We start from the raw sequence: 23,553 nt of genomic DNA on the forward strand, positions 1-23,553 counted from the left end.
CTAACTGTCTTTTAAATTAAAAGGACTAATATTTCGATTAACGAAGCAAAAATAAAAGGCATGGAGAACTGTAATATAAAAATAAACTGCAAAGACCAAAAACAAAATATGTATATAAAAAATAAAAACAAACAAAAAGACATATATGACGTAATTTAACATTAAAAGAAAAGGAAAGAACCAATGATTAATTCACCGAATAAAACCAAAGTGGGATGCATATTCAACTTGACTCGAAGGAAAAGCACCGGCATATTCAATGATCATACAATCTTTTTTTTGGGGCCCGCAGTATATTTGATACTATATATATATATATATATATATCTGAAAAGATTTTCTATGAATATATGATTAGAAATATATTACTTAATTATGCATGAAAATATTTTGTTAAAAAAAAAGTGCAGCACCCTATGTCTTTGCTTTTGAATTTAGTGTGTTCCCTTACTTGTCTTACCTAGCCATAAAAGTTGACCTAATTCTATCATTTGATGCTGTATACTCTATGGATTTTAATAAGGTAGCCTTCCCGTGAAGAATTCATCATTGATCTAATACCTATTTGTATTAGTGGTTAACGATTGTGATTTTAGATAATCTAAATTTTATAAGTGACACTGGCTATATATAATATTGGTTATTCGTAATTTCTGTTTGATTTTTTTTATAAGTGACTTTAAGAATTGTGATTGTATTTGATTTTTATTTATTAAAATCACATATGGATGTATAATTACCAAAAAGGCATAAATTTAATAAATATTATCAAATAAAATCATTTGAGGAGAGATTTAGGAAGAGCGTAGGAGGATGGATTGGAGAAAATCTAGTTAATAAAAATTGATTTAGATTCTTCAAAAACATAAGCTACTTTTTGATACTTTTTCTAAAAGTGCGGTGGAAGAGCAAAATCATGATTCATCAGGATCTCATAAAAGTTACCCAAAAAAATAAACATGCTTTATAATTACTTATTTAGATTCAAACAGGTTTATTTGAGTTTTTACTGCTTAACCAAACTGGCACCTCATCAGATGTAAACCCAAATAAGACACCAAAAGTGGGGCTTTTTTCTCTGTTGGGGGGGGGGGGACAGAGGGAGAGATAGAAATTTGAAAATTATTTTCTTAACACTCAGTGAAGGCGACCCTTATTATAATGTTATTTCTAGTATGAGTGAAAGCAAATTGGCAAGTTTGTTTTATAAAGGATGCACGCAACGCAAGTAACCAAGAGGTTGTTTGGATTGCCGTTCAGACTGAGAAACATGTCTTGGAAAGCGCAAAATGTGGGATGAAAAATTATATGAGGGTAAAGACTTACTGGGATTATTTTTTTTTTCTATCTGACTTTTGGAGAAAGAGCTGGGCAACACAAAAGTCAGAAAATATCACGATGGGCGTTGGAGAAGTCCGTTTACCCTTGCTCATTTACAGTGGGCTCATTCTGACAGCTCTAACTTCATCATTTCATAAGTTCTCTCTCCTCACAGTCACAAAGTTTGTTTCATCTGACAGACTTGTGTTCCAGTAGTTCTTTATTTCATTGTCTATTCGTCTGGGTATCCTTCCAGGCCACACACACATATATATATATATATTTGAAATTAAGAAGAGCAGAGGGTTAACTAACTATGCATAAATAATGAAATAATGATATTAGCAGTCTGTTGCCAGGCCAAGAGGCGTATGGAGCCTAATGATGAGATCTTCTTCATCGCGAGTGATGTTTCCTCGCTTGGTGTCACACCTGAGAGAGTTCAACCATCTCAGTCTACAGCTTTTGCCACTCCTGTTCAAGCCTGCAATTTTATACTACGAATAGTTAACGTCGCGCTCTTCTAAATGGAAAGGAGAGCAGAAGCAAGAAGAAGAGAAGTTAATTACCAGCAGCTTTAGGGACGTGGGTCCATTTGGCGTCGCCGTGGGCCATAACGTAAGAAGTGAGTAACTTATCCTCTTGAACAGTCCATGCTCCTCTTTTCTGCCCTCCCCCTTTCATGGAGCAACATGGACCTCTGGCCGTCTCTCTCCTCCTTCTTTATTTCTCAGTCTCGGTGTCTCTGAGCTCTGGGGAAAACCCTAATGAGTCGTGAGTGTGTGTGTGTGACTGTATAGCCCCCCATGCTGAAGATACAGACGTTGACGGATGAAAGTCAACTTTGGTATTTGCCGTCTCAGAAAGCAACATTTCAGCATTGCATGTGTTTGGTTTTCTGCATCAAAAGAGTAATTATTATTTCTTCCTTTGTTTTGGTCTTTTATGTATTCCAGTGCGACAAATGCTCATTTTAGCATTCATGGTTATAAAAATAATGATTCGATCGAGAGAATTTAATTTAGCTTGTGCCCGGTGTTCAACTTTTTGCAGCACCACTAAAATGGGCGAAAACGCTCTCTAGTTATTAAATCAAGTAGATATTGGGCATCCCCTCAAACACGGAAGGAAAAGGACTTACTAATCATACAGTCCCAGAATCAAAATGCATGGTGGGCATATACAAAACAGGAGACGTGTGTATGTATATTACACACAAGTGGAATGAGATTATTAAAAGGATGTGTGAACCGTACGTCCAATCTTGTTCAGGGTCTTTTTTTTTCCTGGAGAGTATTTACAAAAGAATTATAGGCATGCAAAAGTTTTTTTCCCTCCATTTCACCTTGAAAATGTTTTTAAAAAAAAGAAAAAGGAACAGTATTACCGTAACCATTAAAAAATTAATATTGATTATTAACATTTTTTTAACAATAAGCTAGGGCTGCATTGCTCTTATTTTAATACTTTCAAATATTTAGGAAAAAAGGATTTTAAATATCCACGGTTTCTCTGTGAATAGTGAATACTTTCAAAGTGAAAATGATTCTTAATCCTTTTCTTTTGTCAGAAAATTACTTCAAAATTCAAATATATAATTAATTGAAATTCGTTTGCTTAACCAGACTGAACAATATTACAGTTGAAACGTGAATCCATTGATGATGGATGCGTTCCAACTTCCAACAGCCTCTTAACTCAGGACAGGCCCAACCCAGCTACGAAAGGTCACATCAAGTACTGCACCACACGACACTCCAAACTCATTAAATCAATGTCTTTTCGAAAGCAAATATCATGCATGGGATCGATCTGTAGGTGAGTTTGGTGAGAACAGAGCGTAAAATGGGGTGGAAACCAAGAAAGTGAATGGAATCTACTCATAATATATAGTTTAAGGATTGAACTTTACCGTGCATTTCACCACCTCCCGTATCCAAATCATATTCCTTCGAGACTCTGGACGTCCAAACAAATCACCCTCACTGTCCTTCTCTCCCAATTCACTTTGCAACGCCTACTGAATAAAACTACATTTTCGGAAAACTCTCGAGCAGGTTAAAATTTTTATTGGTAGAATAACTCAAATCAAAAATATCAATATTACTCTATATGTACTAAATTTGTAGAATACAAGTACTAGTAATTTCTGTGTATAAAAATTTATCAAATCCTTATCACCAATAGAATTTTCAGCATGAAACTTTTCCTCATTTTCCCTTTTAAAAATTAAGAGAGACAGTTTTTTTTCACAAAAAAAAAAGTAAAGGCCAAATCCTTTAAAATAAACATGCATGCATGCATGCATGTTGAACAATATATAAAAATGTTCCAAAGGGAAGCCGATGAAGGCTGTGTGAGAAATGTCGGTCAAACAAAATACTAATAGGAAGACTGTGTGTGAAAATGGTGAGTAATCACATCAAGGGAGACCTGTGTGTCGGGAACATTTATTTCTCGTGGGAGCGAATCATTCATTTGTGAGCGACTATTATACTAGTTGCCATTAAGGATTACAGCCACACCAGCTCATTACACGAATTAACCACCGTTTATTCTTAATCACTTAATTACTTAGAGATATATATATATATATTAAATGGGAGTAGCGTACGTCCTGCTCACATGAAACCCCAAGTTCCTTAACCTATTGCTTACATTTCTTTGGCGATATTTTTTTTCTTTTCGGAAATGACATATAGGTCGACGCCCGAGGAGGTCCAAATTTCAATCAAATACTATATATTTGCCTTTACTTTTTGATCTCTACTCTGAACAATGTCCCGTGTAGTTTAGAAATGTTTGGGTGCCGGGAAAACGTCGGAAAGGAAGAGAATACGACGTAAAAATGAATGATTATGTGATCATTTTTATTTCCCTTGATTGGAACAACTTCTTTAATACGACATATTAGAACTTAAAAAATAAAGCAACCGACGAGTTCATTAAAGGTTTCCAAAAGTTGGCTAGAAATCGTTAATAAGTTTCGCCCTCCATGTTGGAAATTAATACTACAAACATAATATGATACTATATAATAAAAAAGGCAAAGCTGTTAGCAGGAAAGGGTGCATGTGCATGAGCCGCGCTTATGTATATTAATGCAGTTTTAGAAGAACAAGAAAAAGCAAAGCTTCTGGGAGCATTGATGTGCACAGGGCGAAAATTCTAAATGGGCTGATAATGGAGCACTGCTGCAACTGCACATACAAACTAAAGTCAAAGCATTGATGAGGCAGATTAAAGTTAAGTCTGACGAATAAAGAGAAAAACCCAATATGTGTAGCTTTCCCTGTCTATATCACAGTAAGCACACCTTGGCTTGCTTGCCCTGCTTCACTCCAACCTAAGATCAAACTTAATCTGTCCATATACCCCGTCACGTATCATCACAACAACTTCATTCCACAAATTAATTAACAATTAATTCGTCTAATTATTACCCCTTTGTTCTTTTCTTACTACAATCACCTCTTATATATATATATACATATATTTCTCCGAATAACATGTTTTGTTTCGAGTATAAACTTTATCACTTTAATGTTCCTACTCAGTAGCGTTTAAAAAACAAAGTTTTTTTAGCTAATGACTTTTATAGAAAAAATAAGTAGTTTAAAATTTTATTTAAAAAAAGTAACTATATTTTTTGTTGATTTATATGGACGATGGAGGGGAGTGTGACCAAGTTAATTAAATCGATGCAGGGATCATATGGGAATTGCACTAATGAAAGTGCTTTTCAACATTTGTCATCAACGATTGGTACTGTAAAATTCACGTGCAGAGGGGAATTGTGGCGGCCTCCGAGTGGTGTGAAAGGATATTATTGGATAGAATTGGATTGGGGATTTAGCAAGTGATGGGTGAAATATACCAAATTTGGGTGAAAATTGGGGAGTGTGTAATCATTACAATAATCAATAATGCAGACAGGCACAGAACTTTGTTTTTTCTTTTCTAATTATGGAGTCGTGTGTGAACTTGAAAATGAGGGCGAGGAACAGTGCAGCCGCCTCTAATAATGTAAATAATGAATGTATAAATATCAATATGATTCATGAATTTTTCAAACCTCAACATACGTGTACATATCAACGAGGCACCGCCCGGGTCACATGTTAACATGTTGCTCACAATGGACCTGGAGGATCAGGTCTCATACTCCTTCATTTACCCTATATTTCCTACGAGAAAAATAGAAGGGAGATCAGGGACTAAAAAAACTTTAATGAGCTTGATGATTTGAAAAATCTAAAAAATGATGTTATAAAATTTTAATTAAAAGGAATATGTAAGATAAAACAGTAAAAAAATTAATTAAAAGCTTTTAACCTAACCTTTTATATTTTTTAAATTAAAATCATTAAAAAATTTTCCCTCCCCCCTTCTTGTATTCTGTCATATCAAGCAGGTTTAGCGTGTTATTCATTTATTCAAATGAAAACTCTCCTCTCCTGAATCTTCATTTCTGCTTTTAATTTAATTTGCTTCACCTAAACTTTGAATCCTCCATTCATTTGTCTGATTTTGGTTTTAAATATTTATATTTACATTTTTTTCAAATAAAATAATAAAGTCAGTTTCATCTTCACCTCTCCAATTTATCTACAGCCTCATCTAAAACTAGTTTTGGTGCTCATCACACTTATAAGCATAATGATACTCATTAAATCTTAACCAGTCGAAGTTAATATGAACGACCAATATTTAATTTTTTATATTTTTATTTTTCAAAAAATGTTTTCCTTTAATAGGTAGATAATCCAAAATAAATACAATCTTTTAATCGTGCTTTTTTAAAAAAATAATTTTATATTTAAAAATTACTAGTTAAAAAATTCAAATCCAAACTACTAAAACTGTATTTGAATAGTATAGATTTCAATGCAATGATGGTGTTATGATACTTGTCATCACAACGAGCACTGAAACTAGTTTTAGCTTGGCATCCTTCTCCGGGACCCAAAGCACCACCAAATTGCAAGAGTTATTTTATGTATGTTGTGTCATTTGTCATATATTGTTTTTCTTCTATACATCTACATTTAATTCTTAACATTTTCACCAAGAACATATTATTTCACCCTAAAAAAATCATAAAATCAGAGTATTGTTCCGTACTATTCATCATCTATTATAAATTCTATATTTCTATTTTACAGATTAAACATCTCAGACAACCAATAATTAAATTTTCATAGCACACTTTAGGGTTATTTCAAAAAAAAAAAATCAATCTTGGTAAATCAAAAAAGCTTGCCCCCAGCACTTGTCATTGGTCGAGGGGACTAATAATTAGAGTGCGCATGCTCCTGCTTCGGGCGGGTCCCCAATGGATGCATGATTATGATTGTGAATTAAAAATACAGGGAAGATTTTATGAAAAATTGACACTGCTTGTGATCTTTTTAATTTCGTTTTATCTGATTAGAAGGGGGCTCAAACAAGTACTGATTTTTTTTTTTAAATGATTAGGATTGTTTAAGACGTACATGATCCCTTGATTTGTGTTCAGGCTGGGGTGAACAAAAAAACAAGTGACGGAGGCGTCCCTGCCCCCACCCCATGGAATTTCACTTAATCCGGTTGCTCATAAATTAATAATTAGTTCAATGATTTACTTTAGAACGCCAAAGTTACTAATTTTGTTTTTTTTAGGATGGGCTTCCGTGATGAATTGGTTACCTTTTCCTTTTCCACGGGTATTGATGCTTCATTTTGAACATTTCAACTCTTCCTTATAAAAATGTTTATTCTGGAATTTTTTCCTTATATCCATTTCTTTAAAGTAACTTTTTTTTTTATAATTTCACTGGCTTTTTACATCGTTGCCCTTCGAATAATCATTGAATGGTTGATTTTTATCGTTATACATTGTTTGATTAAAACCCAATATTAATAAAAACTACTACTGCTTTAGTATTTTATTATTATTATTTTTATTTTTACTTTCCCTGCTGCCACTTGATTTCTGACAAGTCATACCAAAAAAAAAAAGTAATTTCTTTTATTCTCTTGCCCATCTCGTTTTTCCCGCCTTTCATTTTGTGCCAAATGGGGCCTACGGGTAATAAAATACCAAATAAAATAATAAATTGTAGCAATTCATCTCGTGGCAATAGACAACAAAAGGAAAAACAATTTAAAAAATAGTACGAGCTTTATTTTAACCTTTTTATGATGTGTGAGATTTTTGCATTTAAACGTGTTTTTAATATGAAAAAGTGGTATGACCACATGAGAGGATCGGCTACGAAAAGGAAAAAGAGAGAATGATTATTGTTCTAACATTTTATGATGTGTGAGATTCTGATGGCCACTATAAAAAGAAAATAGAAAATTCAAAATTAAGAATCTCGATTTTATAAAATTAGATATTATGCGACACGCAATGTGTAAAATTTGAAAAATAAATTATATTATTTATGAATTATGATTTGTAGATAGCTAGTGTGAAATAAAGCTTTGGTTGCCATTTAAATTTTAGCGGAGGACTGTCTATTATATATTCCATAATTCCAAACTACAGATCCTTTTTTTTTTTTTTGGTCCAATGCAGATACTACAGACGGGGCATGTGATATTCGGGGTTCGTCATTGGTGCACGCATGTTTATTCTGTGCGATTTGCATGATTATATATATGTGAATAGTCATGCATTAAATGTAAATTAAATTACCCTAACCACGTATTGATTGAAATGCAGCGAATGAAAATACTTTTAAATGACAGCTTTCATCAGAGCCCGTGAGTCTCTAACATGTGTCATTGGAATAGTCAACCATCACAGCCCATAACAAATATCACACTTTACTCCATACTCATTTCAACTAATAAAAGAGATCGTGTATACAGTCATGCTCCCACAAATACGCAAACTATATAAGCCCTCAATGGATTTCCTTTTCGATCCATGTCCTCGTTGCTGTCATAAACAACGTCTACATAACTACGTTGTATCCATTCTCGTTTGGGACATAGAGTTAACTTTGCCCCCACAATTTTACCTCATTTAACTCTTCAGAATTGCTCTCAAATAACTCTTAACAATCAGAACTCTCGGCTCGTTTTGGCTCAACTTAAGATAGAAATATTTGTAGAGCTAGGGTGATGAAATGAAAATAATTATATCAACACTTTAATTCCACCAACTGAGTCATTATTTCACTGTTTTACTAAACCAGCACGTATCTATTATTGCCTCTCACTTTTGCAACGCTTCGTCATTTATACTAAATGTTCCATTAGAGGCCGCGCAACCATGGAAATAGAAGTATTAATGATGAACAGGACAGCAGCAGAAGATGCTTCTTCCTAGATTTATTTATTCATCATCTAAAGGGCTTGAATGAAAGAAAACGAGGATTCGTTTTTTTCTTTTCCAGTAACATTACGATAGATATATGGTGTGAAGTTGCAAGCGGATTCAGGGCCAATCCCCAGAGTCGAGCAGGTGAGCCAATGATTCCAAATCCATGGCGCCATTATTCTCGTGGACATCGAAGCCACCCGTCGTCGTGGCCCACCCGCTGACCACAAGTTCGTCGACGGATCGGGGCTGGTCAAGGTTAAACATCCCGGCGTCTCCGTACAAATTTTCTGCACTCGGGGCAAACTGATAATAGCTTCCGCAGCTCCACATGTTCACATCGGAATTATGATTTTCACGAACCCCATCTTCGTCTGCATTAAGTCGAGGGTTTGGAGAACGTGAAACCTCCTCAAATTGATACGTGGCTATGGCGGCTAATTCATCGACCTCTTTCGGGCTTGAAGACGAAGGGTTGATGGTGGAGTTTTCGTTTGAATGGTGGGGTGGTAGGATAACTAGGTTCTTAAACCGAGCGGGCTTGGTTTGAATTAACTGTGGTTGTGGCTGAGGATCAACTGGAGTGACCTGCTCCAACTCAGCTAATTCCTTGCCTGTTGTTGATTTGCGGTGTGGATATGATTCCAAAGGTCTGACCTTCTTTGCCAGAGTAGTGTTCCAGTAGTTCTTGATTTCATTGTCTGTTCTCCCAGGAAGTCGCCCAGCTATGAGAGACCATCTGGGGCACGCAAGACGTGATATATATATATATATATAGGTGAATACACATCTGTAAATTAAAGTGACGAGAAGAAGAAGCGGGAGGGAGAGAGAAACTGAACAGACATCTGTAAATTAATTAACTGTGGTTGTGGCTGAGGATCAACTGGAGTGACCTGCTCCAACTCAGCTAATTCCTTGCCTGTTGTTGATTTGCGGTGTGGATATGATTCCAAAGGTCTGACCTTCTTTGCCAGAGTAGTGTTCCAGTAGTTCTTGATTTCATTGTCTGTTCTCCCAGGAAGTCGCCCAGCTATGAGAGACCATCTGGGGCACGCAAGACGTGATATATATATATATATATATAGGTGAATACACATCTGTAAATTAAAGTGACGAGAAGAAGAAGCGGGAGGGAGAGAGAAAAACTGAACAGACCTGTTGCCAAGAAGTTTATGGAGCCTGAGAATGAGATCTTCTTCATCACGAGTGATGTTGCCTCGCTTAATGTTAGGGCGGAGATAGTTTAACCACCGAAGCCTGCAGCTTTTGCCACACCTTTTCAAGCCTGCATTTGGGAGGGGAGAAATGCAGAGTGAGCGAAGATGGGAAGTGAAGAAGGAGGAAAATAGAGGAGGAAGTGAGGAAACCAGCTCGGTGGGGCAGGTTTCGCCATTTGCCTTCTCCGTGGGCTTGCACGTAAGAGCTGAGTAGCTTGTCCTCAAAGGCAGTCCAGGCTCCTCTGTTCAGTCCTTCCTTCGAGCAACACGGACTCCTCCCCATCAGTCTCTCTCTCCTCTCCTCTTTCTGTCTCTCTCTCTCTGTGACTAATTAATTAGAGCAAGGCAGCCCTTGGTTTTATATATATATATATATATATAAAAACCCCATGAAGCGCATTTGATTGTGAACCAAGTTTGACTAGGCTTAATTAGCTTCTCGTGGATGTCTTGAGCAACATTCGATACTCTCGTTGTGTGCGCGTCGGTTTCCTACAGCTAGTACGTAATATAGCATCACCTTTTTTGCTATCCTGGTGGTGTAATGTGTAATCATCAGATGCTTAGTTTTGGACTGAATAATACGAAGCAATTTTTTGTTTTTTCTTCTTCTTTTTCTTTTGGATAACACAAGTGGTGCAATACAACAAAGATGGTTTACCAAGACTTGGGATGGTAGAAGTAAAACCCTTGTGATCCCAACTCAAAAAGCTCCTAATTGTTGTTCAATTTTTATGACAGCACAGAAACGCGGAAACATTGTAGACGGTGGCTAGTTGAGATGTAGCGGAAAACATCGATATCATTTCTCGTTTGAATTACTCCTCTAATTCTTAATATAGGACTCAAGTGTTGAGTTTGTTCTGGTTCTAAATATAAAACCCATTTCTTATATTTATTAATTTTTTCTAAATTACTCCTATGGATACTCTATCAACCATAATCAAATAAAAGAGGAAGAAGGGTATTAAGAAAGATGAATATGGTCTTTTAGGAAAAACGTGTCACATTTCTTATAATTAACTAACTTACCTAACTTCCTTATATTAAGGGCTGGAGGAGTATTATATTATGTCTGAACACACCATTTTGTCGCAAACCTCGTGATCGCGTACGTGCTAAGCCTCCTTTTCAATTTTACATTCAAATTCAGTCATTATAATAGCCCCGCACACACTATATAACTATTTTTCGTTGGGATTGATGAGAAATGGCACGATATTATTTTTTGAATGGGATTAGGCATTTTCTTAATCCCCATCCTAATTGATCAAGCTCAGGGTGTGACTCGAGAGCTCGAATAACTTTTGTTTATTATTGTTTTAAAATTTAAATTTAAATTTTGGTTGTACATATATAGACTCCAGAGAAATAAAAAAATAAATGTCTAAATAACCAAGTTTCAAAATTCAAACTGAGTAATGTAGATACCGCTAGAGAGAAAATAAATGAGTCATTAGCTAAGTGATGTGTTTAGAATGTAGGATGTATTATTCTCACCAATAAGAGGGAGGATAACTTAGGCCTCCTTCTTTAATTTCAATAGTTTTGGGTTGTTGGTTAATCTCTGAAGCGTGGAATTTGATTAACCTTAAAAAGGTTTTTGTACTTTGTTCATCAACAATGATACTTCAAATTTTTCTTCCCATTACTTAACAGATATAAAAGCAAAAAGGAAAACGAAAAAGAGGAAGAAGAAATGGGCTTAATCAAAAAGATGGTTTTAATATTAATTAATTGCAAACAAGGTCTTCTGAAACACTTAATACCTTCGGATATGTTTCAGGGCCATCAAACTTGGAGTCGCTGCTACGGAGATAGGCTATAATGGGCAAGATGGAGAAGGGGCGAAATTAATAAGGCTTTGTTCATGAAGAGTTAAACGTGTATTCTGAGATCACAAAATGCCACCCTGCTTCTTGAAAATTCTTAAATTCGAGCCTTTTTTTACTTACAAGTTTATCAGTACCGAGCTTGAAAGAGTTTTTATGTTATTATTTTCAAGGGTCCAATTTTTTTTTTTTTTTAAAATCGGGCTTATTCGGACAGTTCAATGAGCTTGACATATATTAATGGTTCTAGTTATTCAATTGATAAACATGTACTCTTTCGTTCTAAATATAAGACCATTTTGTAATATAATTTACATTATAAAAAGGTCTTATATTTAGATCAGAGGAGTAATTTATATTCATGTGAGTGACTCATTAGCTGTTAGCGGGGATTACATATGTCAGTGTTTTATTAAGTAACGAATCTTACTCTAACTGCCATAAACAAAAAACAATAGCCGGAACACATTTAAAATATGAGGACATATATTATTGATATCAATATACCGGCAAAAAATAATTGATATCAATATAAAATATAAAAGGTATAAATAATATGGTCTACCTCAAATTCTATATGCATATAAATAACGTATTTGAGTTTTTTTCATTATTGTTAATAATAATAGGGGGTGAGTCTCTGCGTAAGAAATGAGGACATCATGACTCATGAAGGTTGCGATTTTTGTTTTTTCACCGGAACGAAAGTTGCGATTTGACAAGCAGTGAACAGATCGATTCTATATATCATATTCTCGAGTCTTAAATATAAAAATTTTATATATATTAATATAAAAATTTTATATTTAGAATCGAAAGAGTATATTATACACCAGAAAATACAGATGGATTCTATATTACTACTTTAATTCTTTAAACTTTAATAAATAAAAATAAAAAAAATAAAAAGACGGGCAACCATAGCAGCCAGTAGCCGCGACATTTATTATGATGCTATCTTATCCTCTACTCTACGAGACCTGGATACGAGAGCAATTTCATTGCTCATGAGTACCGTAATATTTATCACATCTCAACTATTTAGATTTAATAATTAATATGTTTATTTTTTAAAAAAATAATTTAAAATAAATATAATATCTTAATTGTAAGTTTTATTAAAAAAATAATTTTTATTTATAAATAACTAATTAAAAATTTTAAATTTAAATCACTAAAACTATAACTCAGTGATTTAGATTTTACCATAATGATAAACATCATAATATTCATCACTATAATAAGTACCAAAACTAGTTTCCCTTAGCACCGTTAAATACACTAATACATATAAATATGCGATGGGATATGCTATAAGCGTCATTATTAATAGATTAAATCTCGGAATTTATTATTAGGATGTGATTTAGATTATTATTTTAAGATTGCTAGTAATAAAAATATTAAATCAAATTGTAATTACTTTTTTCTGGATTTTCTCTTTGTTCTCTATTTTCTCCAAGCTTTTCACTTCTCTCCTCTCCCTTCCCTAATCGCCTTCCTTCCTTTCTTCCTTCCCATTTTACATCAATATGTTAATGTCAGGTTCGAGTGTAAAATCTCATTCATTGGTGGCGTTATTATTGAAGGAACTCGCCATTCACAAAACTTGGTCAATTTTAATCCAAAGTTACAACGATTTAGTATTTACTACCTTCTGAGATACTCTCTGCAGGACTGCAAGAAATCGCCAATTGTAACCAAGAATGGGACCCATATTCTTTATGTCATGCCTCTGATCTGTTCACAAAAGTACCCAGAATTATTATCATCATTATTATTAGTTTTTGGATGCAAGGAAAAGCACAAATAGCTAAACCCGGGATGTGACCCTCGGCAAGCTGGTGAGTGGTGACGTCCTTGTCAATCTCGCGTTGCCCAGCGGCGTTGGGGGGCGTCGAAGCACAGTAGTGCAGTCCAGTATAAGATCGAAAGGACTCCATAGGAATAGTTTAGCATGCCCTGAATGATGCTCAACAGCTCAACCAGAATTATTTTGGTTTGTACTGTAAGAGACGTCAACCGAACTTTTTAAGACACTACTCTCTGCTCGAAATTGCAACTCAAATTTAATTAATAAAAAATTTTCCCCGTTTATTAAATTGAAATTTTCAATAATATTCCTTTCCATCCTAAATAGAAATCCTAATTAATTACTTCAGAGAAATTTAAAAAAATGAGTAAAAATAGTTATTTTTATTATTATTATTATGTAAAATTGAAAATGACACTATTGCCCCTCATGTGAACAAATGTGGGAGAGCCTATTTGCAATTAAGACTAGATAATTTGCAACATACATACATATATTTACAACTAGAATTAGTTTATTTACATATCACCTTCTTCACCTGAAAAGAGAGTCCGTGAGTGAACAAGTATGAGAGAGTCCATTTGCAAGTAGAACTAGATAATTTGCAACATGCATACATATATCTATAACTAAAATTAGTCGATTCACATGTCACCTCCTTCACTTGAAGAAGGTGTCTGTGAGTGGACAAGTGTGGGAGAGCCTATTTGCAAGTGGGATTAGACAATTTGCAACATACATATATTTATTTATAACTAGAATTAGTTAGTTTACGTGTCACCTCCTTCACCTGAAAGGTGTTCGTGAGTGAATAAGTGTGGGAGAGCCTATTTGCAAGTGGGACTAGATAATTTGCAACATACATACTTGTATTTATAATTGGAATTAGTCTATTTATATGTCACTCTGCAATAAGTATTATAAGGGGCAACAACATCATTTTCTTTGTGGAATTAATATCATTTTCCCCCTTGGTCCTGCAGTGAATTTCAAAAAGTTTTGAGGGCTCTTTAAAATTAATTCTGTATTGTGGTCCTTAAACGAAATTTTTACTAGTAGTTATTTTATGTCTCAGATAATGAGGCAAACCCATAGTGGGTATGATGGAAAACTAAGGCTCTATTTGGTTGGAGAGTTATTGAGGAGAGGGGAGAGGAAAGGATGAGATAAGTATGTTTGGATGGAAAAAAATAGAGAGGAGGCGAAGGAAGAAATTTGTCTTTTAGTGCTCCCCTCCATTCTTTCTACTCCTTTCCAAATTTGGGATTTTTTGGAGGGGAGAGAAATATTATGTCTAATATTAACAAAACTACCCATACTAGCTTTTCAATATTTCAAGCTTGTCCATCTTATTAGAAACCGTTTTCTCTCTTCTTTCTCCTTTCAGCCAATATTATTGTACTGTAAGGGAGGTTATCGATTGATTGCTTAGCTGTTTGAAAAGTCAAAGTCCTTGCCATCGTCGGTATGCTTACATACTTAATTTATATATATGGGCTTCATACATCCAAGATATAATAGTGTAGCATGGCTTATATTTTACATAAGTTGAAAACGAATAGGAAGAAAATACTCAAATTGAGAATAATTTTAATCAGTTTTTGAGAGTGAAACTAATAAAAATATCATGTATTGAGCAATTGAATTATTTTTCATATACACCGATTGATATATACATATCACAACATGTGTGTATTATAATCTTAGATGGGTTACAAACATGCATATATATTAATCTGAGATAGGCTACATACATGCATGCATATTAATATATACATATCATAGAATGTGTGTATTACAATTATATAATATATACATATCATATATATTGATACACATGCGTGTGGACTATAATTATAAAATTAATGAGATAGAATGTTAAACTCTTTATCATATTTCCTATTTTTTTAGTTTTATCATAATTTTTTATCACATGTAAGTGAGGTAATTGGTTTTTTTGAAATGGATAAATTAAGAAATAATAATTTTGATATAAGTATTATAATAAAAGAATAAAACAGTCTAAATATATAGATAAGGACATATTTGTCAATTTATAATTATCTCTCCCTCCCTTGCCTTCCCTTTATGAACCAAACAAAAAATCTCTCCTCTTTTCTTCTCCCCTCCAACTAAACAAAACCTATAACCTCCTTTCCCTTCCCTTTCTCTTTCTTTAATTAAGCTCCCCTCCCCTTCACTGCGTTGAACCAAACAAAATCTAAAGGAAGAGGCAATTGATGAGGTACGTATTACACTAGGAGTATAGTACTATCACAATTTACAAAAACGTAAAGCAAAAGGGCTACCACCGTCTAAAATGAAAGCACTACTATATTTTATGCCTTATCCATTAAGATTTGTTCAAAAACCTTGCAATACCATAGAACTCTTCGAAAATCTAACATCTCAATGGTGTTTTTTTTTTCCCCTCGTCGGAGTCTTCACACTAGATATTAAGGCACTCTTCAAATGAAGTCCTGAGTTTAAATTCTTGATAAATTTCTTTTTATGCAGAAAAAGAATTCGAAACATATTTCTTGTTCATTGTCCTGATGTTTATTCCTGTTTTTTAATTTCTGGGGCTGAAGAGGGGGGAAATGAAGAAAAGGAAAACCAAAAGGGGGGCAATTATTGGAACCATATATATCTACTTTTGTAGGTGGGCGCGTCGTTTTCCCAAAGTGAAAGCCCAAGGAAGCCACAGAACAGAGAACAGCAACAAACTTTCAATCTAAGGACGAAAGTTAGTTTGGGATATGAAGGGGGCAGAGGACCACAAGTCACAACCACATCGTCTTTGAACGAATGGAATGGTAGATGAACTTTATTCACTGACACTAAAAACCTAAATCCTCAAGGTCCTTTATTTTCCCTATGTTTCTAGATTGAAGAGGGGCACAATCCCCACATTCCCAGAACTTCAGGGAGACTCTAACCTACCCATATTCTCAAACTGAGTATTACTTATAAATTTATGATATTTCACTGCGGGCAATTAATTACGTCCAAGTGGGGCGGCACCTAATTATTCTTTTGACGTCATGCATCCACGATAGATCCATGCACACTCTCTTTCTGACAGCCTCGTATAAATTGAAACTAGCTACTATCTCAGAATACGAAGGCTCATCAGTCTGTGACAGAATAAGAGAGTGGGGAGTGATAATGGGGAGGATTCGTTCGCGCAGTAATGAAGGGCAGAAAAGGGAGGCTTGGACTGCTCAAGAAGACAGAATACTGGCTGCTTATATCAGGGCCCATGGCGAAGGCAAATGGAAGAACATCCCCAAACAAACTGGTCGCCACATATCACTTCATTTCTTAATATGAGCAGCAGATTTTCAGATGATGATGAAGATGGTCTAAAGCGATGCAATTAACCAACTAATCACTGTATTATGAATGATGAGCAGGTCTCAGGAGATGTGGAAAATCGTGTAGGCTTCGGTGGATGAATTACCTAAGACCAGACATCAAAAGAGGTAATATTACGGAAGACGAAGAAGACCTCATTCTCAGGCTCCACAAGCTCTTGGGCAACAGGTACTTATCTATACTCCCTTCACACACACAGACCTTTTCATTAATTGGCCTTTTGATTTGGATTAAGAAGGCGCAATTTGCTGTTCAGATGGTCACTGATAGCAGGACGACTCCCGGGGCGAACAGACAATGAAATCAAAAACTACTGGAATACTAACTTAGCCAAGAAGGAGCAGGAGAAGCGAGCAAATGATATATCTCAAGATGGGGAGAAGGAGATTGCAGAGGCAAGGGTGTACCAGGGGGCTTTGGAGAGACTTCCTCCAGAGCCTAGGGAGATGGAGCCCAAGACGGAGTCCCCTGTTGCTATTGATGGTCAATCATATTCGCCAGGGGAAGAAAACGGGGATGCGGCTTTGATGGATTTTGATTTCAAGGACGTGGAGTTCTTGGAGTTTCTAGACTTGGATTTTACTGGACTTGCAGATTTTGACATGTTAATTAACATGGACGATTCCGAACAAGAAGCAGGGCAGAGTGATTCTCAGTCATTTTCATTTTCTGCTGAAACAAACGCTGCGCCGGGGAACCAGAAGGTCACCTATTGGTGAGGCTGGGGAAACGACTTGGGGTCTCGGAGTGCTTGCCTCGATCCAGGGCAAGAACGTCGCATCTAAAATTTTTGTGTTCTCTTCTGATCTGATAATAAATAAGAGGAAGGAAGGACGTACGTGTAAATGAAGTGTTCAAAATCAGTGAGAGATTGATTATACCTGTCATCTACTACACAAGATAATTTTGTCGGTTCATGGTTCATTGATCTTTCTTAAGTCTGCATCCCTGTTTGCTTCTCCCCTGCTGCCAAGTTTCCTCATTTTTCGTCCTCCCAACTTCCAAGTACTTGTTTGTGTTCCCCTGCTAATTACAGTCACTAGACGAGCAGCATTTCACAAAAAAAGAAAAAGAAAAAGAAAAATGATAAGAAAAAATGCGTGTTAGATTTTAAAATAATAAATAAGTGATGATGACTATTCTCATAATAATTTTGATATCATAAAATCCACCAAAATTAATTATTTATTATTTTGAAATTTAAAAATTATTTTTGTCATTTCTGGGGGGAAAAAAAAGGCAAGTAACCTTGTCAGATTTTCATACTAATAAATTCATCATATCAATTTATTATAAAACAACAACAAAAAACAAGTTTTGAAATGCTAATTTTTTGTCATGACCTGTAACAACTAATATCAAACATCTTTCTTAAGATATTCTTAAGCATAGATTGTGAGTTTAAATTATCGGTAAAAAAAAATTGAGTTATGACACAAAATGTTAAACTTTTATGCACTAAATTATATATAATATTGTTACATTTTTAATCAAAATAATATATATATTCAAGAACGATAAGATGATAAATTTCCAAACCAATAAAATCTAATTGAGCTAGGTTTTGGTTGGGAAAAAAAAACTGAGCTGGGTTTTGAAATTTATGAAGGTCATAACAGAAGTCACGATTTAATGAAATTTTCCAAAGATATTGACTAACTACTTGCTCACAAAATCATCACACTGATGATAAAAATCATATGGCTAATTGGAAAATAAATTAAATAAACATGGGAACTTGAAACAATAAACAATTTGTTTTGGAAGTTTTCCATAAAGAGCGTTAAACACCTCAAACTATTTTTGAATGTAAATTTTTTTTTTGAAAGTTTGAAATCATAACAATATTACCCCTATACTATTAAAAATATTAATAATCAATGTCATTATTTTAATGATCAATTTTAATTTTTTAACATCAATGGGTAATATTATTACGATTTTAAATTTATGAGGCAAATTTATACCTTAAAAAAAAAAACTTCCAACGCCCAGCACTCCCGACTGATGAAAACTTACAGACCAAATTCGCATATTAACCCCACAAAAGAACTATATATAATATTTTATTAACTAACAGATGCACCCATGCAATACCATATAAATTCTCGTGACAAGGTATGTTGATTGCAGAAAATATCGTGCTCCATATTCAGATCAAAATTCGCACATTAACTTCACAAAAGAATTATATATAATTTTTTTATTAACTAATAGATACACCCATGTATTATCATATAAATTCACATACCTGAGTTATGCATGCCCCCTAGAGATTTCAAACAAATTAAATCTCGCATTAGCCTCTTGATTTCATTTTCAAATCGACAAGAAATTCGAAATGAATATGATGAAAATACTAAAACCCATGCAATTTGGAAAGGATGTCGGCCCAACGTTAGTCTGAAAATGGATTTGGGCCGGTGAAATTTACTTCAGCCCATATTTGGTCCAAGACATTTGATTTACATTAATTACTAGCCCATAAGGGGTGTTTAAAAATCCATTTATAAATTTTTATATGAAAAAATCATTTGGAGGATTATAAATCAACGGTTCCTGAGTCTAAGAACGTGTTGTAAGAAAAGTTTCAACATCTAGATAGCCCAACTGGACCACGTCAAGAGAGGGAGAGACCAATTAGACGTTTCCGATTTTCATCAATTTTTGCTTGCAGTCCACTGCCCTTCGAATATATTATTCCACACATAATATTTAATATTTCCTTTTTTGTTAATTTTAGTTGAAGATACAATGATATTTTTATTTATAAATATTTCCATTATTTTTATTTAATTCATAAAAAATCCACAAACAGCCCGTACATCGGAACAGAAAGACAACCAATTTAAATAATGATTTGAACAAATGTCCATATCAACTCCTGGATGGGAAGGCAGTATTATACGTGGTAATTGTTAGATATTTTATTATATTAATATAAATATCAATAATGACAAACAGCAATTGGATAGCCGTCCATAAAATCAGCGGTGGACCACTTGTATTATTTGGTGGTCCAAAAAATAATGTTATTTTAATCTTTTAATAAATCAGGAAAAAAGACAATAAAATATTCTGAAAATTACTAAAGAACAAATCAATGCTGGTGAATTTCAAAATCCCAATTCAAGCTCTTTGAACTATTTTAGAATTTTCAAATCATGTCAAATTACATAAATGCCCTTCACTATTTTTTTTTTAAAAAATATTGCCATCTTAGCACCCTTAACAAGTTTTTGGACACTGAAGCTCTAGCATTGGCGACCTTACTGGTGGCTACCCACTGAAACTCATGCGACATGTCATCAGAACTCTAATAACTGGTTGCTGGAGTTCAGGTAACTACTCTCTCTTATACATTGGTTAATCTTATTAAGCTATTGACTGCATTTGATTTTAAAATTCAGATGAATACTTTTGTTTAGCTAGTAACTATTTTAGTATAGCTATTAACTATTTTTATTTTCAAAAATTTAGTAACTACTCTTGTTTAGCTATTGACTATTCTAATTTTGCTATTGACTATTTTTGTATCAAAAATTCAAAAATATATTAAGTGTTGTTGGAGATCTGGTGACTACTTTTTGTTTAGTTATTTACTACTCTTATATAGTCAATAGTTAAACTAGAATAGTCAATAGTTATATGAAAGTAATTACTAGAAGTAAAAGTAGTATTGTTATTTTATAATATTTTAAAATTTAAAATAGTATAAAAAGTCTAATTTGGGATCTTAAAATTTACTCACCGTAATTTATCTTTTAGTACTTTTGAGGCTATTTTAGTTTTCCCCCCTAAAAATATCAGTATTCGAATCTCTCTCTGTTTATATTTTTTGGCTTTTGTTGTTGCATCATTAAATGAAAAATGAAAATTAAAAAAAAGGCTGCGTCAATTTACACTTGAGGGTCGAGAACATACGGTTTGCACCGCGCGACGCCACCTACAGTTTAGAAATATTTAATTAGGACGGACAACAATATTAAGGATCAAGCTCTTATTATACACGCCGGATGGTAACATAAATATTACAATAACAGCTCACCAAACAAAAATATTGCAATATTAAAGATTAAATCGTGCTCTGGTTTTGATGATACCCTGCTGCTCTGATCTAATTAAATTGTCTTGTTTAATTTATTTAAGAAACGGATACCAAGAATTATAGTGACCATCGCTGAATGATGTCTTCCATTTAAGGTAATGACGTATTTCACACACACAAAGACACAAATTAAAAAATCTATTCATTATTGATAACTGATAAGTTTTTCTCTAGATTGCACCAGCATAAAAGAATAATAGTTGTCCGATCAGCAACGCGACCCATGACATGACGTTTAAAAGAGTTCTTGGCTTTAACATCTTTGTAACAAAAGATTTAGCCTATATATACCCATTGAACAGGCTGCATTCCTCGTCCCCTGCACTGAAGCAAATGGAACTTCATATCTTGAAAGCCATGGCAACGTCTTTTGCTTGCCTGGTTCTCCTCGCTTTGATGAAATTAGTCCATAATATGTGGTGGAGACCGAAAAGTGTTGAGAGGATATTAAGGAAGCAAGGAATCAAAGGCACTAGGTACCGGCTCTTCACAGGAGACGAACCAGAAATGAAGAAGTCTGCCAAAGATTCATGTTCTAAACCTATCGCCCTCAATAATGCTGAAATCATCCCTCGAGCCATTCCTTTCCATCACAAAATGGTAAAGCGATATGGTAAGCAAGCCAACTTCACACTACTCATAACCTCAGAGACCAAATAACTGACATGCTTTTCTTTTGTGCAGGTAAAGTTTCGTTATGCTGGTTTGGAAATATTCCAAGGCTGATAATTGGAGATGCAGAACTGATAAGGTTGATATTAGAAGACAAGAAAGGTGACTTTGTGCACCAACGCCTTAACCCACTGGTGAATCTTCAACACAAGGGTGTGTCAACCTTCGAAGGTGAAGAAGGGAGTAAACGCAGGAGGCTAATAACTCCTGCTTTCCACTTTGAAAAGTTGAAGGTAATTATACATGCTACAACGATCCCGCAATTATCTGAATCAAGCCAATATTAATTAATTTCTCAGTCAATTAACTAGTACTATACGCTATTATTTTTAAGCAGTATATATGACAGAATCAAACTAGAGCTGTAAAAACTAATGCAGGCAATGGTTCCGGCATTTTCAAGTTGCTGTAGCAACCTTATTGAGCGGTGGCAAAAACAAGCGGAACCACAAGGGTGGTGTGAAATCGATGTTGTTCCGGAACTCGTTGCTCTGGCCTGTGATGCCATAGCTCGAACAGCCTTCGGAGTTAACTACGAAGAGGGAAAGGAGTTATTTGAACTTCAGAAAATGCAACTGCCTTTGCTGGTTGAAGCCTATAATTCCATCTATGTCCCTGGCTTCAGGTGACCAACTTATTAATTAATCAGTTGCTTCTTAGACTTTGTAATAAATAGATGAAGTGATCAGTCACTTACTGCTTCAGCTAACACACATTTGCATGACCCTGTTAATTCTGTCTCAAGATTCGTACCGACAAGGAAGAACAGGAGGAGGTACCAATTATACAACAAAATCATAGCACTGTTGAAGAATATGCTGCGGCAAAGAGAAGAAGCCATGAAGAGAGGAGAATTGGGAGGAGGGCTTGATTTAATGGGCTTACTATTGCAGTGCAAAGAACAAAGCAACAATGATCTGGGACTTGAAGATGTGATAGAAGAATGCAAATTGTTCTACTTCGCCGGCCAGGAGACTACCGCCACCCTCGTCATATGGACTATGGTCTGCTTATCTATCCACCAAGATTGGCAAGAGAAGGCAAGACAAGAAGTTTTACAGATCTGCGGCAAAACAAAGCCTGATTCGGGAACCATTAATCGCCTCAAGATCGTAAGTCGAAATAATAACAATAATAGATTGTATCGAAATATTCATCACCCACACGTACATAAATATATGGAATTAATCTGATGATGACTCTTGCAGGTATCAACGATACTTCATGAAGTGCTGAGACTGTTTCCTCCTCTACCCGACGTCTTCAGATACACAGAGCGCGAAAGCAAGGTGGGAAGCCTATTGATACCTGCGGGGGTTGAGCTGTGCTTATCGGTGATGCATGTTCATTATGATACCAATTACTGGGGTGAGGATGCTGATGAGTTTAAGCCGGAGAGATTCAGTGAAGGAGTTTCAAATGCTTATTCAAATGATCAAATGGCTTTCTTTCCATTTGGTTGGGGCCCTAGAGTATGTATAGGCCAAGCTTTTTCCCTGATTGAAGCGAAAACAGTCATAGCCATGATCCTTCAACATTTCTCATTTGAACTCTCCCCTTCTTATACTCATGCGCCTCACCTTAACTGTAATATTAGGCCCCAGTATGGTGCTCCTATCAATCTACGCCCTCTATAGATAAGTCATCTGGTTGGCTTTGTGTTATAGTTCTTGTGCTGTATGGTATGGTTGCGTCGTGTGCTCGGTTTCAGAACCCCTTTTGTTACTTGTGAAGATCATGTGATTGAATAATGTAATGTCAAGTAATGAATATCGCCTAATATTACTCTGTAGACCATGCAAAACAATTTATTTTTTCTTTTAAAAATTAAATAGAATAAGAATGAAAGGATTGAAATGCGTTTCAACAATTAAATTCATTTATGATGTCTAAAATTA

General features: G+C 34.8%; 3 protein-coding genes across 3 annotated transcripts; 2 read left to right on the top strand and 1 right to left on the bottom strand.

The window, feature by feature from the left end:
- Positions 1 to 8,501: 8,501 nt before the first annotated feature.
- Positions 8,502 to 10,135, bottom strand: LOC114761799 (transcription repressor MYB6-like). The gene is made up of 3 exons (XM_028951232.1): positions 10,003 to 10,135; positions 9,791 to 9,920; positions 8,502 to 9,371 (listed from the first exon to the last, which is right to left on the bottom strand). Exons 1-3 carry the CDS (start codon positions 10,133 to 10,135, stop codon positions 8,750 to 8,752), a joined length of 885 nt encoding a protein of 294 aa, XP_028807065.1. The 3' UTR covers positions 8,502 to 8,749.
- A 6,300-nt stretch (positions 10,136 to 16,435) lies between these two features.
- Positions 16,436 to 17,820, top strand: LOC114761798 (transcription factor WER-like). Its single transcript, XM_028951231.1, has 3 exons — positions 16,436 to 16,798; positions 16,914 to 17,043; positions 17,132 to 17,820. The coding sequence occupies exons 1-3, from the start codon at positions 16,561 to 16,563 to the stop codon at positions 17,592 to 17,594; spliced, it is 831 nt and encodes a 276-aa protein (XP_028807064.1). The 5' UTR covers positions 16,436 to 16,560; the 3' UTR covers positions 17,595 to 17,820.
- Positions 17,821 to 21,452: 3,632 nt separating this feature from the next.
- Positions 21,453 to 23,366, top strand: LOC114761790 (cytochrome P450 CYP72A219-like). The gene is made up of 5 exons (XM_028951225.1): positions 21,453 to 21,596; positions 21,668 to 21,888; positions 22,036 to 22,280; positions 22,401 to 22,767; positions 22,864 to 23,366. Exons 1-5 carry the CDS (start codon positions 21,491 to 21,493, stop codon positions 23,290 to 23,292), a joined length of 1,368 nt encoding a protein of 455 aa, XP_028807058.1. The 5' UTR covers positions 21,453 to 21,490; the 3' UTR covers positions 23,293 to 23,366.
- Positions 23,367 to 23,553: the final 187 nt, after the last annotated feature.

The sequence above is a fragment of the Neltuma alba genome, unplaced genomic scaffold, assembly GCF_004799145.2.
Source record: "Neltuma alba isolate B1F8T4 unplaced genomic scaffold, ASM479914v2 tig00011136_pilon, whole genome shotgun sequence".
Taxonomy (NCBI): Eukaryota; Viridiplantae; Streptophyta; class Magnoliopsida; order Fabales; family Fabaceae; genus Neltuma; species Neltuma alba.